Source organism: Aegilops tauschii, chromosome 1 (assembly GCF_002575655.3).
Source record: "Aegilops tauschii subsp. strangulata cultivar AL8/78 chromosome 1, Aet v6.0, whole genome shotgun sequence".
NCBI classification, from domain to species: domain Eukaryota; kingdom Viridiplantae; phylum Streptophyta; class Magnoliopsida; order Poales; family Poaceae; genus Aegilops; species Aegilops tauschii.
The window spans coordinates 404,293,258-404,308,484 of record NC_053035.3 but is presented as its reverse complement, the minus strand read 5'-3'; the positions used below and the strand labels follow the sequence as shown (position 1 = coordinate 404,308,484).

The 15,227-nt window shown below is 46.2% G+C and overlaps 2 protein-coding genes and 1 pseudogene across 2 annotated transcripts; all 3 read left to right on the top strand.

The window, feature by feature from the left end:
* The first annotated feature begins 4,717 nt into the window (after nucleotides 1–4,717).
* Nucleotides 4,718–5,737, top strand: LOC141034863 (uncharacterized). The gene has a single exon (XM_073506325.1). It carries the CDS (start codon nucleotides 4,718–4,720, stop codon nucleotides 5,735–5,737), a length of 1,020 nt encoding a protein of 339 aa, XP_073362426.1.
* A 2,089-nt stretch (nucleotides 5,738–7,826) lies between these two features.
* On the top strand, nucleotides 7,827–8,909 carry LOC141041477 (uncharacterized). Its single transcript, XM_073507701.1, has one exon. The coding sequence runs from the start codon at nucleotides 7,827–7,829 to the stop codon at nucleotides 8,907–8,909; it is 1,083 nt and encodes a 360-aa protein (XP_073363802.1).
* Nucleotides 8,910–10,944: 2,035 nt separating this feature from the next.
* Nucleotides 10,945–12,028, top strand: LOC141041474 (uncharacterized; annotated as a pseudogene).
* The last annotated feature ends 3,199 nt before the right edge of the window (nucleotides 12,029–15,227 follow it).

The window sequence follows — 15,227 nt, the reverse complement described above, 5'->3', positions numbered from 1 at the left end:
ACCATAGTGTAATGGTGTGTCCGAACGTCATAACCGTACTTTATTGGATATAGTGCAATCTATGATGTCTCTTACCAATTTACCACTATCGTTTTGGGTTATGCATTAGAGACAGCTACATTCACGTTAAATAGGGCACCATCAAAATCCGTTGAGACGACGCCTTATGAACTGTGGTTTGGCAAGAAACCAAAGTTGTCGTTTCTTAAAATTTTGGGGTTGCGATGCTTATGTGAAAAAATTTCATCCTGATAAGCTCAAACCCAAATCGGAGAAATGTGTCTTCATAGGATACCCAAAGGAGACAGTTGGGTACACCTTCTATCACAGATCCGAAGGCAAGACATTCGTTGCTTAGTATGGATCCTTTCTAGAGAAGGAGTTTCTCTCGAAAGAAGTGAGTGGGAGGAAAGTAGAACTTGATGAGGTAACTGTACCTGCTCCCTTATTGGAAAGTAGTTCATCACAAGAAACGGTTCTTGTGACGTCTATACCAATGAGTAAGGAAGTTAATGATGATGATCATGAAACTTCAGATCAAGTTGTTACTAAACCTTGTAGGTCAACCAGAGTAAGATCCGCACCAGAGTGGTGCGGTAATCCTGTTCTGGAGGTTATGTTACTAGACCATGACAAACCTACGAACTATGAAGAAGCGATGGTGAGCCCAGATTCCGCAAAATGGCTTGAGGCCATGAAATCTGAGATGAGATCCATGTATGAGAACAAAGTGTGGACTTTGGTTGACTTGCCCGATGATCGGCAAGCAATTGAGAATAAATGGATTGTCAAGAGGAAGACGGACGCTGATAGTAGTATCACTATCTACAAAGCTAGAATTGTCGCAAAAAGGTTTTCGACAAGTTCAAGATTTTGACTACGATGAGAGTTTCTCACTCGTATCTATGCTTAAGTCTGTCCGAATCATGTTAGCAATTGCCGCATTTTATGAAATTTGGCAAAGGGATAAACAAAACTGCATTCCTTGATGGATTTATTAAAGAAGAGTTGTATATGATACAACCAGAAGGTTTTTGTCAATCCTAAAGGTGCTAACAAAATATGCAAGCTCCAGCGATCCATCAATGGACTGGTGCAAGCATCTCGGAGTTGGAATATACGCTTTGATAAGTTGATCAAAGCATATAGTTGTATACAGACTTGCGGTGAAGCCTATATTTACAAGAAAGTGAGTGGGAGCACTACAGCATTTCTGATAAGTATATGTGTTGATCGGAAATAATGTAGAATTATTCTGCAAAGCATAAAGGAGTGTTTGAAAGAAGTTTTTCAAAGATAGACCTCGGTAAAGCTGCTTACATATTGAGCATCAAGATCTATAGAGATAGATCAAGACGCTTGATAAGTTTTTTTCAATGAGTACATACCTTAACAAGATTTTGAAGTAGTTCAAAATAGAACAGTCAAAGAAAGAGTTCTTGCCTGTGTTACAAGGTGTGAAATTGAGTAAGACTCAAAGCCCGACCACGGCAGAAGATAGAAAGAGAATGAAAGTCATTCCCTATGCCTTGGCCATAGGTTCTATAAAGTATGCCATGCTGTGTACCAGATCTATTGTATACCCTACACTGATTTTGGCAAGGGAGTACAATAGTGATCTAGGAGTAGATCACTAGACAGCGGTCAAAATTATCCTTAGTGGAATAAGGATATGTTTCTCGATTATGGAAGTGACAAAAGGCTCGCCGTAAAAGGTTACGTTGATGCAAGTTTTGACACTAATCTAGATGACTCTAAGTCTCGGTCTAGATACATATTGAAAGTGGGAGCAATTAGCTAGAGTAGCTCCGTGAAGAGCATTGTAGACATAGATATTTGCAAAATACTTACGGATCTGAATGTGACAGGCCCGTTGACTAAAATTATCTCACAATCAAAACATGATCACACCTTGGTACTCTGTGGGTGTTAATCACATAGCAATGTGAACTAGATTATTGACTCTAGTAAACCCTTTGAGAGTTGGTCACATAGATATGTGAACTATGGGTGTTAATCACATGGTGATGTGAATTATTGATGTTAAATCACATGGCGATGTGAACTAGATTATTGACTCTAGTGCAAGTGGGAGACTGAAGGAAATATGCCCTAGAGGCAATAATAAAGTATTATATATTTCCTTATATCATGATAACTGTTTATTATTCATGCTAGAATTGTATTAACCGGAAACATAATACATGTGTGAATACATAGACAAACAGAGTGTCACTAGTATGCCTCTACTTGACTAGCTCGTTAATCAAAGATGGTTATGTTTCCTAGCCATAGACATGAGTTGTCATTTGATTAACGAGATCACCTCATTAGGAGAATGACGTGATTGACTTGACCCATTCCGTTAGCTTAGCACCCGATCGTTTAGTATGTTGCTATTGCTTTCTTCATGACTTATACATGTTCCTATGACTATGAGATTATAGAACTCCCGTTTACCGGAGGAACACTTTGTGTGCTACCAAACGTCACAACGTAACTAGGTGATTATAAAGGTGCTCTACAGGTGTCTCCAAAGGTACTTGTTGGTTTGGCATATTTCGAGATTAGGATTTGTCACTCCGATTGTCGGAGAGGTATCTCTGGGCCCACTCGGTAATGCACATCACTATAAGCCTTGCAAGCATTGTGACTAATGAGTTAGTTGCGGGATAATGAATTACGAAACGAGTAAAGAGACTTGCCGGTAACGAGATTGAACTAGGTATCGAGATACCGACGATCGAATCTCGGGCAAGTAACATACCAATGACAAAGGGAACAACGTATGTTGTTATTCGGTCTGACCGATAAAGATCTTCATAGAATATGTGGGAGCCAATATGGGCATCCAGGTCCCGCTATTGGTTATTGACCGGAGACGTGTCTCGGTCATGTCTACATAGTTCTCGAACCCGTAGGGTCCGCACGCTTAAAGTTACGATGACAATTTTATTATGAGTTTATGTATGTTGATGTACCGAAGGAGTTCGGAGTCCCGGATGAGATCGGGGACATGACGAGGAGTCTCGAAATGGTCGAGACGTAAAGATCGATATATTGGACGACTATATTCGGACTTCGGAAAGGTTCCGAGTGATTCGGGTATTTTTCGGAGTACCGGAGAGTTACGGGAATACGTATTGGGCCTTATTGGGCCATACGGGAAAGAAGAAAAAGGGCCTCAAGGGTGGCCGCACCCCTCCCCTTGGTCTGGTCCGAATTGGACTAGGGAAGGGGGGCGCCCCCTTCCTTCCTTCTCTTTTTCCCTTCCTCTTTTCCTATTCCATATGGGAGGTGGAATCCTACTAGGACTAGGGAGTCCTAGTAGGACTCCACACTTGGTGCGCCCCCTCCTAGGGCCGGCCTCCTCCTCCCTTGCTCCTTTATATACGGGGGCAGGGGGGCACCCCAGAGACACAACAATTGATCCTTGAGATCTCTTAGCCGTGTGCGGTGCCCCCCTCCACCATATTACACCTCGATAATACCGTTGCGGAGCTTAGGCGAAGCCCTGCGCCGGTGGAACATCATCATCGTCACCACGCCGTCGTGCTGACGAAACTCTCCCTCAACACTCGGCTGGATCGGAGTTCGAGGGACGTCATCGAGCTGAACGTGTGTAGAACTCGGAGGTGCCGTGCGTTCGGTACTTGATCGGTCGGATCGTGAAGACGTACGACAACATCAACCGCGTTGTGATAACGCTTCCGCTGTCGGTCTACGAGGGTACTTGGACAACACTATCCCCTCTCGTTGCTATGCATCACCATGATCTTGCGTGTGCGTAGGAAATTTTTTGAAATTACTACGTTACCCAACACAAAACAGGGCTTTCGTCACAGGGCAATATTCACATTAGTCCCGGTTCAGTCACGAACCGGGACTAATGTGAGCATTGGTCCCGGTTCGTGCGGCTAAGGCATTAGTCCCGGTTCACCTAGGCCCTTTAGTCCCGGTTGGTTCCACGAACTGGGACTAAAGGGTGCGATGCCCATTAGTACCGGTTGGTGGCACCAACCGGTACTAATGAGCTTTGAGGCATTAGTACCGGTTCATGGCACGAACCGGTACTAAAGGGCCCATCAAACTCTAACCACCCCCCCCCCCCCGGTGGACTGCCTTTTTAGTTTTAGAAAAAACAAAAGAAAATGATGGAAATGTCAAAAAATAAAATAAAATAAGTTTCCCATGTGATATGTGGTCTAGTTGTTGGGAAAATTAACAAATATGAATTTCGACTTTATTTGCAAAATATCTCTGGAATTTCTTAAAATGGGCATAACTTTTGCATACGAACTCGGATGAAAAAGTTTTTTATATGAAAATTCATCTACTCGAAAATGTAACCCACGGTAGAAGGCGTTAGGGTAGGAATCGCAGCGGATCTCCTCCCTCTTCAGTCTTCCTCGCGACGCCACCAGTATAAAACAGCGCTCCTCCCCAAGCATTCCCAATTCTTCGCCAACAAAATATCGATCTTGTTCTTGGCTGCGTGGTTGAGAGCTGATAGTCTCCATTCCAGAAATTGTCGGGTTCAATTGGATCCCAACCCCACTCCTCAGGTACTCGGCGAATCTCTGATGATAATCTCCATGTCTGTACTGTACATGGTTCTTTGATATTACCAAGAGAAGAAACGAGAATCATCATCACAAACATTCAACGAGTTCCTTGTTCTTTCTTCTGATTATCAGGAGGTCCGCCCGCCATCGCCATGGGCAGCCGGTTTGTGAATCTGTTGGCCATGAGCTGCAACGGCGGCCCCAGACACTTCAGCCTTCATTGCTTGAACCCGGCAAACTTATTTCGCCCAGCCCGGTCACGGCCAGCGGTTCCAGCAGTTCATCGACGGCCAGCGGACGCCCCGCTGCCTCCGCCGTCCCTGTCATTCGACTGGCCCTGCAGGAAGGGTGAACAAGCGTGGATGAATTTCATGGCTTTCGGCCCCGGCCGGGAAAACCTCCTCGCCGTGGACCAAATCGGCAGGAGCTTCTTGTACGACCACGACTCGCGCTTGCTCCGCACTGGGATGCCCAAGTTGCGCAAGCCCATTATCGACCCCATCTCCGTTGCCGTGGGCGACAGCCTATACGTCATGAGCGGCAACCCTGGCCGGCTGCCCGATCGGGACTGCTTCCAGGCTCTCCTCCACACCCGCCTGCCTGCTAGCTACGCCCAAGACTGGTGCTGGTATTCCCTCCAGCCACCGCCTTTCTTTGCCGACGACGACGACGACGGGGTGGATCGATCCAGCTGCCGCGATGCCCCAATGCCCTTTGAAATCAGTGCCTACGCCGTGGTTGACGATTCACAGATCTGGATATCCACATCTGGCGCCGGCACATACTCGTATGACATCGCGAGTGGCGTGTGGAGCAAACTAGGCAACTGGGCACTGCCGTTCAGAGGTCGCGCCGAGTACATCCCTGAGCACAACCTCTGGTTTGGCTTCACACCCGACGATTTGCAGCTCTGCACATCGGACCTCACTGCCTCGTGTGAGTTGAGGCCGCCCGTGCTGCAGGATGTGTGGACAGACGTGAACAGGCCAGAAGATTGGACCCTGACAGACGCCAGCATTGTGCCGCCCGGCTCCGGTCAAGTCTGCGTTGCCAGGTTCTTTCTTACCTGCCTAGAGGAGAGCATTGAGGATGTGTATGGCTATGCCCTTGAGAAAACAGAGAATTTTGCTGTTCTCGAGGGCGTCAAATTGTTAAAGGCTGGGTGGGCTTAGCTCCGGATGGTTAAGCACAAGTCGGAGCGTTACGTCTTCGGCCGTGACCTTGTCATACCGCTTTGATATTTTGTAGTACTTCATCTATGCCAAGTGAGCTCTCTTAGATCAACCGGTGTAGTCTAGTCCCGCGCGGCTGGCTTTATGGCGTCGATGGAATCAATGCATGGAAAACGAAACAACGAAACGAGGGCAGTCTGCACGTACTACCAGCGCCTCAAATCCAATCCAACCGAAACAATCAAAAGAAGCGATCGAAAGAAACCCTCTCCAACTACAGGCGCGTCCAAGCCAAGCGAATCAAAACAAGTCCGGCCGGGTCTTCCCTCTTCCGCCCAGCCGCACGTGCACCTTTTTCTTTTTCTTCGATTGATTTGATTTGAGGGTGTGCACGTACACCTCATACGTACGTACGTGCGTGCTTACCCTCTTTTATTCTTCCTGTTTTTCTTTTTTATAACGCATCGTAGCTACTTCAAACCTTCAACCGCATCACGTAAAAAAAACCTTCAACCGCATCACGTCAAAAAAAAAACTTCAACCGCATGCACATGCAAGCATGCATGCCGGACTAGGCACGTACACGCACACACAACTTTTACACGTGCACATTCGCAAAAATAAAAGACAGGACTTTTACACGACACGTATGTACGTGCTTTTTTCTTTTGCAATTCACCTAGCTAGACGCGACTGTGCGCACAACACTTTTGCACATCGTTCCTGTTATAAAAAATTGCACGTCCTTCCTGTTCAAAAAAAAGAACTTTTGCACGTCGTTCGTGCTCCTATCCGTCTATCTCCCTCGTACTACCTCCGGTCCTTTTTAGTATGCATACAAGTTTTGTCCGAAGTTGAAGTATCTCTGCTTTGACCAAACTTATAGAAAAAAATTCAATATTCACAATGCCAAATCTATATTGGAAATGTACCTTTATATTTTATATATTTTTTTTTCGTATTGTAGATGCTGATATTTTTTAACATAAATTTGGTCAAACCTTGCAATGTTTGACTCAACACAAATCTAATACGCGTAGCAAAAAGGACCGGAGGGAGTACCAGTGACACACGCACATGCGTCACTAGCTAGCTACGCACATGCGAATCAACTTATTGTATCCCCAGCTCACATAGTTCAACTCATAGACTTAACATTCACTAGTACAAAACAGGGCTTTCGTCACAGGGCAATATTCACATTAGTCCCGGTTCAGTCACGAACTGGGACTAATGTGAGCATTGGTCCCGGTTCGTGCGGCTAAGGCATTAGTCCCGGTTGGTGCCACGAACCGGGACTAAAGGGTGCGATGCCCATTAGTACCGGTTGGTGGCACCAACCGTGACTAAAGGTTAGTCCTTTAGTCCCGGTTGGTGCCACCAACCGGTACTAATGGGCTTTGAGGCATTAGTACCGGTTCATGGCACGAACCGGTACTAAAGGGCCCATCAAACTCTACCCCCCCCCCTCCGTGGACCGCCTTTTCAGTTTTAAAAAAACAAAAGAAAATGATGGAAATGTCAAAAAAAATAAAATAAAATAAGTTTCCCATGTGATATGTGGTCTAGTTGTTGGGAAAATTAACAAATATGAATTTCGACTTTATTTGCAAAATCTCTCTGGAATTTCTTAAAAAGGGCATAACTTTTGCATACGAACTCGGATGAAAAAGTTTTTTATATGAAAAATCATCTACTCGAAAAGTTACATACGAATTTAACCCACGGTAGAAGGCGTTAGTGTAGGAATCGCACCGGATCTCCTCCCTCTTCAGTCTTCCTTGCGCCGCCACCAGTATAAAACAGCGCTCCTCCCCAAGCATCCCCAATTCTTCGCCAACAAAATATCGATCTTGTTCTTGGCTGCGTGGTTGAGAGTTGATAGTCTCCATTCCAGAAATTGTCGGGTTCAATTGGATCCCAACCCCACTCCTCAGGTACTCGGCGAATCTCTGATGATAATCTCCGTGTCTGTACTGTACATGGTTCTTTGATATTTCCAAGAGAAGAAACGAGAATCATCATCACAAACATTCAACGAGTTCCTTATTCTTTCTTCTGATTATCAGGAGGTCCGCCCGCCATCGCCATGGGCAGCCGGTTTGTGAATCTGTTGGCCATGAGCTGCAACGGCGGCCCCAGACACTTCAGCCTTCACTGCTTGAACCCGGCAAACTTATTTCGCCCAGCCCGGTCACGGCCAGCGGTTCCAGCAGTTCATCGACGGCCAGCGGACGCCCCGCTGCCTCCGCCGTCCCTGTCATTCGACTGGCCCTGCATGAAGGGCGAACAGGCGTGGATGAATTTCATGGCTTTCGGCCCCGGCCGGGAAAACCTCCTCGCCGTGGACCAAATCGGCAGGAGCTTCTTGTACAACCACGACTCGCGCTTGCTCCGCACTAGGATGCCCAAGATGCGCAAGCCCATTATCGACCCCATCTCCGTTGCCGTGGGCGACAGCCTATACGTCATGAGCGGCAACCCTGGCCGGCTGCCCGATCGGGACTGCTTCCAGGCTCTCCTCCACACCCGCCTGCCTGCTAGCTACGCCCAAGACTGGTGCTGGTATTCCCTCCAGCCACCGCCTTTCTTTGCCGACGACGACGACGGGGTGGATCGATCCAGCTGCCGCGATGCCCCAATGCCCTTTGAAATCAGTGCCTACGCCGTGGTTGACGATTCACAGATCTGGATATCCACATCTGGCGCCGGCACATACTCGTATGACATCGCGAGTGGCGCGTGGAGCAAACTAGGCAACTGGGCACTGACGTTCAGAGGTCGCGCCGAGTACATCCCTGAGCACAACCTCTGGTTTGGCTTCACACCCGACGATTTGCAGCTCTGCACATCTGACCTCACTGCCTCGTGTGAGTTGAGGCCGCCCGTGCTGCAGGATGTGTGGACAGACGTGAACAGGCCGGAAGATTGGACCCTGACAGACGCCAGCATTGTGCCGCTCGGCTCCGGTCAAGTCTGCGTTGCCAGGTTCTTTCTTACCTGCCCAGAGGAGAGCATTGAGGATGTGTATGGCTATGCCCTTGAGAAAACAGAGAATTTTGCTGTTCTCGAGGGCGTCAAATTGTTAAAGGCTGGGTGGGCTCCGCTCCGGATGGTTAAGCACAAGTCGGAGCGTTACGTCTTTGGCCGTGACCTTGTCATACCGCTTTGATATTTTGTAGTACTTCATCTATGCCAAGTGAGCTCTCTTAGATCAACCGGTGTAGTCTAGTCCCGCGCGGCTGGCTTTATGGCGTCGATGGAATCAATGCATGGAAAACGAAACAACGAAACGAGGGCAGTCTGCACGTACTACCAGCGCCTCAAATCCAATCCAACCGAAACAATCAAAAGAAGCGATCGAAAGAAACCCTCTCCAACTACAGGCGCGTCCAAGCCAAGCGAATCAAAACAAGTCCGGCCGGGTCTTCCCTCTTCCGCCCAGCCGCACGTGCACCTTCTTCTTTTTCTTCGATTGATTTGATTTGAGGGAGTGCACGTACACCTCATACGTACGTACGTGCGTGCTTACCCTCTTTTATTCTTCCTGTTTTTCTTATTTATAACGCATGGTAGCTGCTTCAAACCTTCAACCGCATCACGTCAAAAAAAAACCTTCAACCGCATCACGTCAAAAAAAAAACTTCAACCGCATGCACATGCATGCATGCATGCCGGACTAGGCACGTACACGCACAAACAACTTTTACACGTGCACATTGGCAAAAATAAAAGACAGGACTTTTACACGTACACGTATGTACGTGCTTTTTTCTTTTGCAATTCACCTAGCTAGACGCGACTGCGCGCACAACACTTTTGCACATCGTTCCTGTTAAAAAAATAAATTTGCACGTCCTTCCTGTTCAAAAAAAAGAACTTTTGCACGTCGTTCGTGCTCCTATCCGTCTATCTCCCTCGTACTACCTCCGGTCCTTTTTAGTATGCATACAAGTTTTGTCCGAAGTTGAAGTATCTCTGCTTTGACCAAACTTATAGAAAAAAATTCAATATTCACAATGCCAAATCTATATTGGAAATGTACCTTTATATTATATATATATATATATTTTTTGTACTGTAGATGCTGATATTTTTAAACATAAATTTGGTCAAACTTTGCAATGTTTGACTCAACACAAATCTAATACGCGTAGCAAAAAGGACCGGAGGGAGTACCAGTGACACACGCACATGCGTCACTAGCTAGCTACACACATGCGAATCAACTTATTGTATCCCCAGCTCACATAGTTCAACTCCTAGACTTAACATTCACTAGTACAAAACAGGGCTTTCGTCACAGGGCAATATTCACATTAGTCCCGATTCAGTCACGAACCGGGACTAATGTGAGCATTGGTCCCGGTTCGTGCGGCTAAGGCATTAGTACCGGTTGGTGCCACGAACCGGGACTAAAGGGTGCGATGCCCATTAGTACCGGTTGGTGGCACCAACCGTGACTAAAGGTTAGTCCTTTAGTCCCGGTTGGTGCCACCAACCGGTACTAATGGACTTTGAGGCATTAGTACCGGTTCATGGCACGAACCGGTACTAAAGGGCCCATCAAACTCTACCCCCCCCCCCTCCGTGGATCGCCTTTTCAGTTTTAGAAAAAACAAAAGAAAATGATGGAAATGTCAAAAAAATAAAATAAAATAAGTTTCCCATGTGATATGTGGTCTAGTTGTTGGGAAAATTAACAAATATGAATTTCGACTTTATTTGCAAAATCTCTCTGGTATTTCTTAAAATGGGCATAACTTTTGCATACGAACTCGGATGAAAAAGTTTTTTATATGAAAAATCATCTACTCGAAAAGTTACATACGAATTTAACCCACGGTAGAAGGCGTTAGGGTAGGAATCGCACCGGATCTCCTCCCTCTTCAGTCTTCCTTGCGCCGCCACCAGTATAAAACAACGCTCCTCCCCAAGCATCCCCAATTCTTTGCCAACAAAATATCGATCTTGTTCTTGGCTGCGTGGTTGACAGCTGATAGTCTCCATTCCAGAAATTATCGGGTTCAATTGGATCCCAACCCCACTCCTCAGGTACTCGGCGAATCTCTGATGATAATCTCCGTGTCTGTACTGTACATGGTTCTTTGATATTACCAAGAGAAGAAACGAGAATCATCATCACAAACATTCCACGAGTTCCTTGTTCTTTCTTCTGATTATCAGGAGGTCCGCCCGCCATCTCCATGGGCAGCCGGTTTGTGAATCTGTTGGCCATGAGCTGCAACGGCGGCCCCAGACACTTCAGCCTTCACTGCTTGAACCCGGCAAACTTATTTCGCCCAGCCCGGTCACGGCCAGCGGTTCGAGCAGTTCATCAACGGCCAGCGGACGCCCCGCTGCCTCCGCCGTCCCTGTCATTCGACTGGCCCTGCAGGAAGGGCGAACAGGCGTGGATGAATTTCATGGCTTTTGGCCCCGGCCGGGAAAACCTCCTCGCCGTGGACCAAATCGGCAGGAGCTTCTTGTACAACCACGACTCGCGCTTGCTCTGCACTGGGATGCCCAAGATGCGCAAGCCCATTATCGACCCCATCTCAGTTGCCGTGGGTGACAGCCTATACGTCATGAGCGGCAACCCTGGCCGGCTGCCCGATCGGGACTGCTTCCAGGCTCTCCTCCACACACGCCTGCCTGCTAGCTACGCCCAAGACTGGTGCTGGTATTCCCTCCAGCCACCGCCTTTCTTTGTCGACGACGACGACGGGGTGGATCGATCCAGCTGCCGCGATGCCCCCAATGCCCTTTGAAATCAGTGCCTACGTCGTGGTTGACGATTTACAGATCTGGATATCCACATCTGGCGCCGGCACATACTCGTATGACATCGCGAGTGGCGCGTGGAGCAAACTAGGCAACTGGGCACTGCCGTTCAGAGGTCGCGTCGAGTACATCCCTGAGCACAACCTCTGGTTTGGCTTCACACCCGACGATTTGCAGCTCTGCACATCAGACCTCACTGCCTCGTGTGAGTTGAGGCCGCCCGTGCTGCAGGATGTGTGGACAGACGTGAACAGGCCAGAAGATTGGACCCTGACAGACGCCAGCATTGTGCCGCTCGGCTCCGGTCAAGTCTGCGTTGCCAGGTTCTTTCTTACCTGCCTAGAGGAGAGCATTGAGGATGTGTATGGCTATGCCCTTGAGAAAACAGAGAATTTTGCTGTTCTCGAGGGCGTCAAATTGTTAAAGGCTGGGTGGGCTCAGCTCCGGATGGTTAACCACAAGTCGGAGCGTTACGTCTTCGGCCGTGACCTTGTCATACCGCTTTGATATTTTGTAGTAGTTCATGTATGCCAAGTGAGCTCTCTTAGATCAACCGGTGTAGTCTAGTCCCGCGCGGCTGGCTTTATGGCGTCGATGGAATCAATGCATGGAAAACGAAACAACGAAACGAGGGCAGTCTGCACGTACTACCAGCGCCTCAAATCCAATCCAACCGAAACAATCAAAAGAAGCGATCGAAAGAAACCCTCTCCCACTACAGGCGCGTCCAAGCCAAGCGAATCAAAACAAGTCCGGCCGGGTCTTCCCTCTTCCGCCCAGCCGCACGTGCACCTTTTTCTTTTTCTTCGATTGATTTGATTTGAGGGAGTGCACGTACACCTCATACGTACGTACGTGCGTGCTTACCCTCTTTTATTCTTCCTGTTTTTCTTTTTTATAACGCATCGTAGCTGCTTCAAACCTTCAACCGCATCACTTAAAAAAAACCTTCAACCGCATCACATAAAAAAAAACTTCAACTGCATGCCCATGCATGCATGCATGCCGGACTAGGCACGTACACGTGCACATTCGCAAAAATAAAAGACATGACTTTTACACGTACACGTATGTACGTGCTTTTTTCTTTTGCAATTCACCTAGCTAGACGCGACTGCGCGCACAACACTTTTGCACATCGTTCCTGTTAAAAAAATAATTTGCACGTCCTTCTTGTTAAAAAAAAGAACTTTTGCACGTCGTTCGTGCTCCTGTCCGTCTATCTCCCTCGTACTATCTCCGGTCCTTTTTAGTATGCATACAAGTTTTGTTCGAAGTTGAAGTATCTCTGCTTTGACCAAACTTATAGAAAAAAAATCAATATTCACAATGCCAAATCAATATTGGAAATGTACCTTTATATTATATATATATATATATATATATATATATATATATATATATATATATATATATATATTTCGTATTGTAGATGCTGATATTTTTTAACATAAATTTGGTCAAACTTTGCAATGTTTGACTCAACACAAATCTAATACGCGTAGCAAAAAGGACCGGAGGGAGTACCGGTGACACACGCACATGCGTCACTAGCTAGCTACGCACATGTGAATCAACTTATTGTATCCCCAGCTCACATAGTTCAACTCCTAGACTTAACATTCACTAGTACAAAACAGGGCTTTCGTCACAGGGCAATATTCACATTAGTCCCGGTTCAGTCACGAACCGGGACTAATGTGAGCATTGGTCCCGGTTCGTGCGGCTAAGGCATTAGTCCCGGTTCACCTGGGCCCTTTAGTCCCGGTTGGTGCCACGAACCGGGACTAAAGGTTAGTCCTTTAGTCCCGGTTGGTGCCACCAACCGGTACTAATGGGCTTTGAGGCATTAGTATCGGTTCATGGCACGAACCGATACTAAAGGGCCCATCAAACTCTACCCCCCCGACCGCCTTTTCAGTTTTAGAAAAAACAAAAGAAAATGATGGAAATGTCAAAAAAATAAAATAAAATAAGTTTCCCATGTCATATGTGGTCTAGTTGTTGGGAAAATTAACAAATATGAATTTCGACTTTATTTGCAAAATCTCTCTGGAATTTCTTAAAATGAGCATAACTTTTGCATACGAACTCGGATGAAAAAGTTTTTATATGAAAAATCATCTATTCGAAAAGTTACATACAAATTTAGCCGGGGGAACCCCGTTAAACATTTTCAAAATCCTCAAAAACCTAACAGAAAAAAGATACGGGGCTTTTAAGATCTGGAGAGGCAAAAAAATTCAAAAAATTTCAAATTGTGGTCAAACAATGGTCAAACTAATTATTCTAGAATATTAGTGTTACTAAATAATTATTTCAGTTTTTTTGAATTTTGGTCAAATCTGGTCAAACAGTGGTCAAACAATGGTCAAACTAATTATTCCAGAAATATTAGTGTTACTAAATAATTATTGTTTTTTAAAACAATAGTTTCAAACTCAAACAGTGAAATGTGTCACTTCATGCTCAAGCTAAATTCCTGAGGGTTAATAGAATAGACATCTTACTATTGTCAGGAAAACAACAAGTGCAGACTTGGAAACGAGGGAGAATAGAACCCGGAAGTTAAGCGTGCTCAGGCTGGAGTAGTGAGAGGATGGGTGACCGTCCGGAAAGTTAGATGATTTGGAATGATGAGGGGTGATTAGAGATTAGGTGATGAGGGGTGGTGATTAGAGATTAGAGGTTAAAATAATTCAAAATTTTGAAAAAAAAAATTAAAAAAAATCACAAAAAAAAATTCAAAAAAAATCATAAAATTTCCTTTAGTCCCGGTTGGTAACACCAACTGGGACTAAAGGTGGAGCTCCAGGCTGCGTCCACGTGGACGGCCTTTAGTCCCGGTTCGTGTAAGAACCGGGACTAAAGGGGGGAGGCATTAGTAACGACCCTTTAGTCCCGGTTCAAAAACCGGGACTAAAGGCCCTTACCAACCGGGACAAAAGCCCCCTTTTCTACTACTAGTGATTGGTGGTCATGTCATTCATGAATCTATTTCAGGCCTTCCGGTGATGCGTGTTTAGTGATAGGAACTGTTCACCACTGAGACGAGAAAATGGTCGATTAGGGGCAGCGAGTCAATGCCCCTAACATGTGTAGCTAATATAGTATTTTTCTCCCCCCTCTCTCTATCTCTCTCTCTCTTGTATAGATAGATAGTGACACCGGCGCTCAACAAGATATGAGTTCGAACCCAACAAGACGCCACATGGAGTACAACTCTCTGGTTAAAAAACAATCATGTTCTCAGTAGGACTCGGATTACTCGTGAAGCAATTTATAAATCGGTGATCTCCTTACAAACTAAAACACCAAACGAAATGAAAAACGAAAGGAAACTACCCCGCAAGCCCTAATTTCCAATCCCGAATTTTTATCCCGCCGAAGTTACCCGAGCCATCCGAGACCAGAACTTTCAAATGAAATGAAGAAGGAAGGGAAACTAACCCCACAAGCCAAAATATTCCTGTCCCCACATTTTTCTCCCGGCGGAGTTACCCGCCCCACCAGAACCCAAATCTTTGAAACAAAATGAAACAGGACAAGAGAGACTACCCCTACAAGCCAAAAGATTTCAATCCCGAAAATTTATCCCGCCGGAGTTACCCGCGCCGCCCAAACCGAAAACTTTCAAACAAAATGAAACATGAAAAGAAACTACCACTGCAAGTCAAAATTTCCCAATCCTGGAATTTTCTCCCGC

Coding starts and splice junctions, on each gene's coding strand:
- LOC141034863 (XM_073506325.1), top strand. CDS start 4,718: ATGGGCAGCCGGTTTGTGAATCTGTTGGCCATGAGCTGCAACGGCGGC.
- LOC141041477 (XM_073507701.1), top strand. CDS start 7,827: ATGGGCAGCCGGTTTGTGAATCTGTTGGCCATGAGCTGCAACGGCGGC.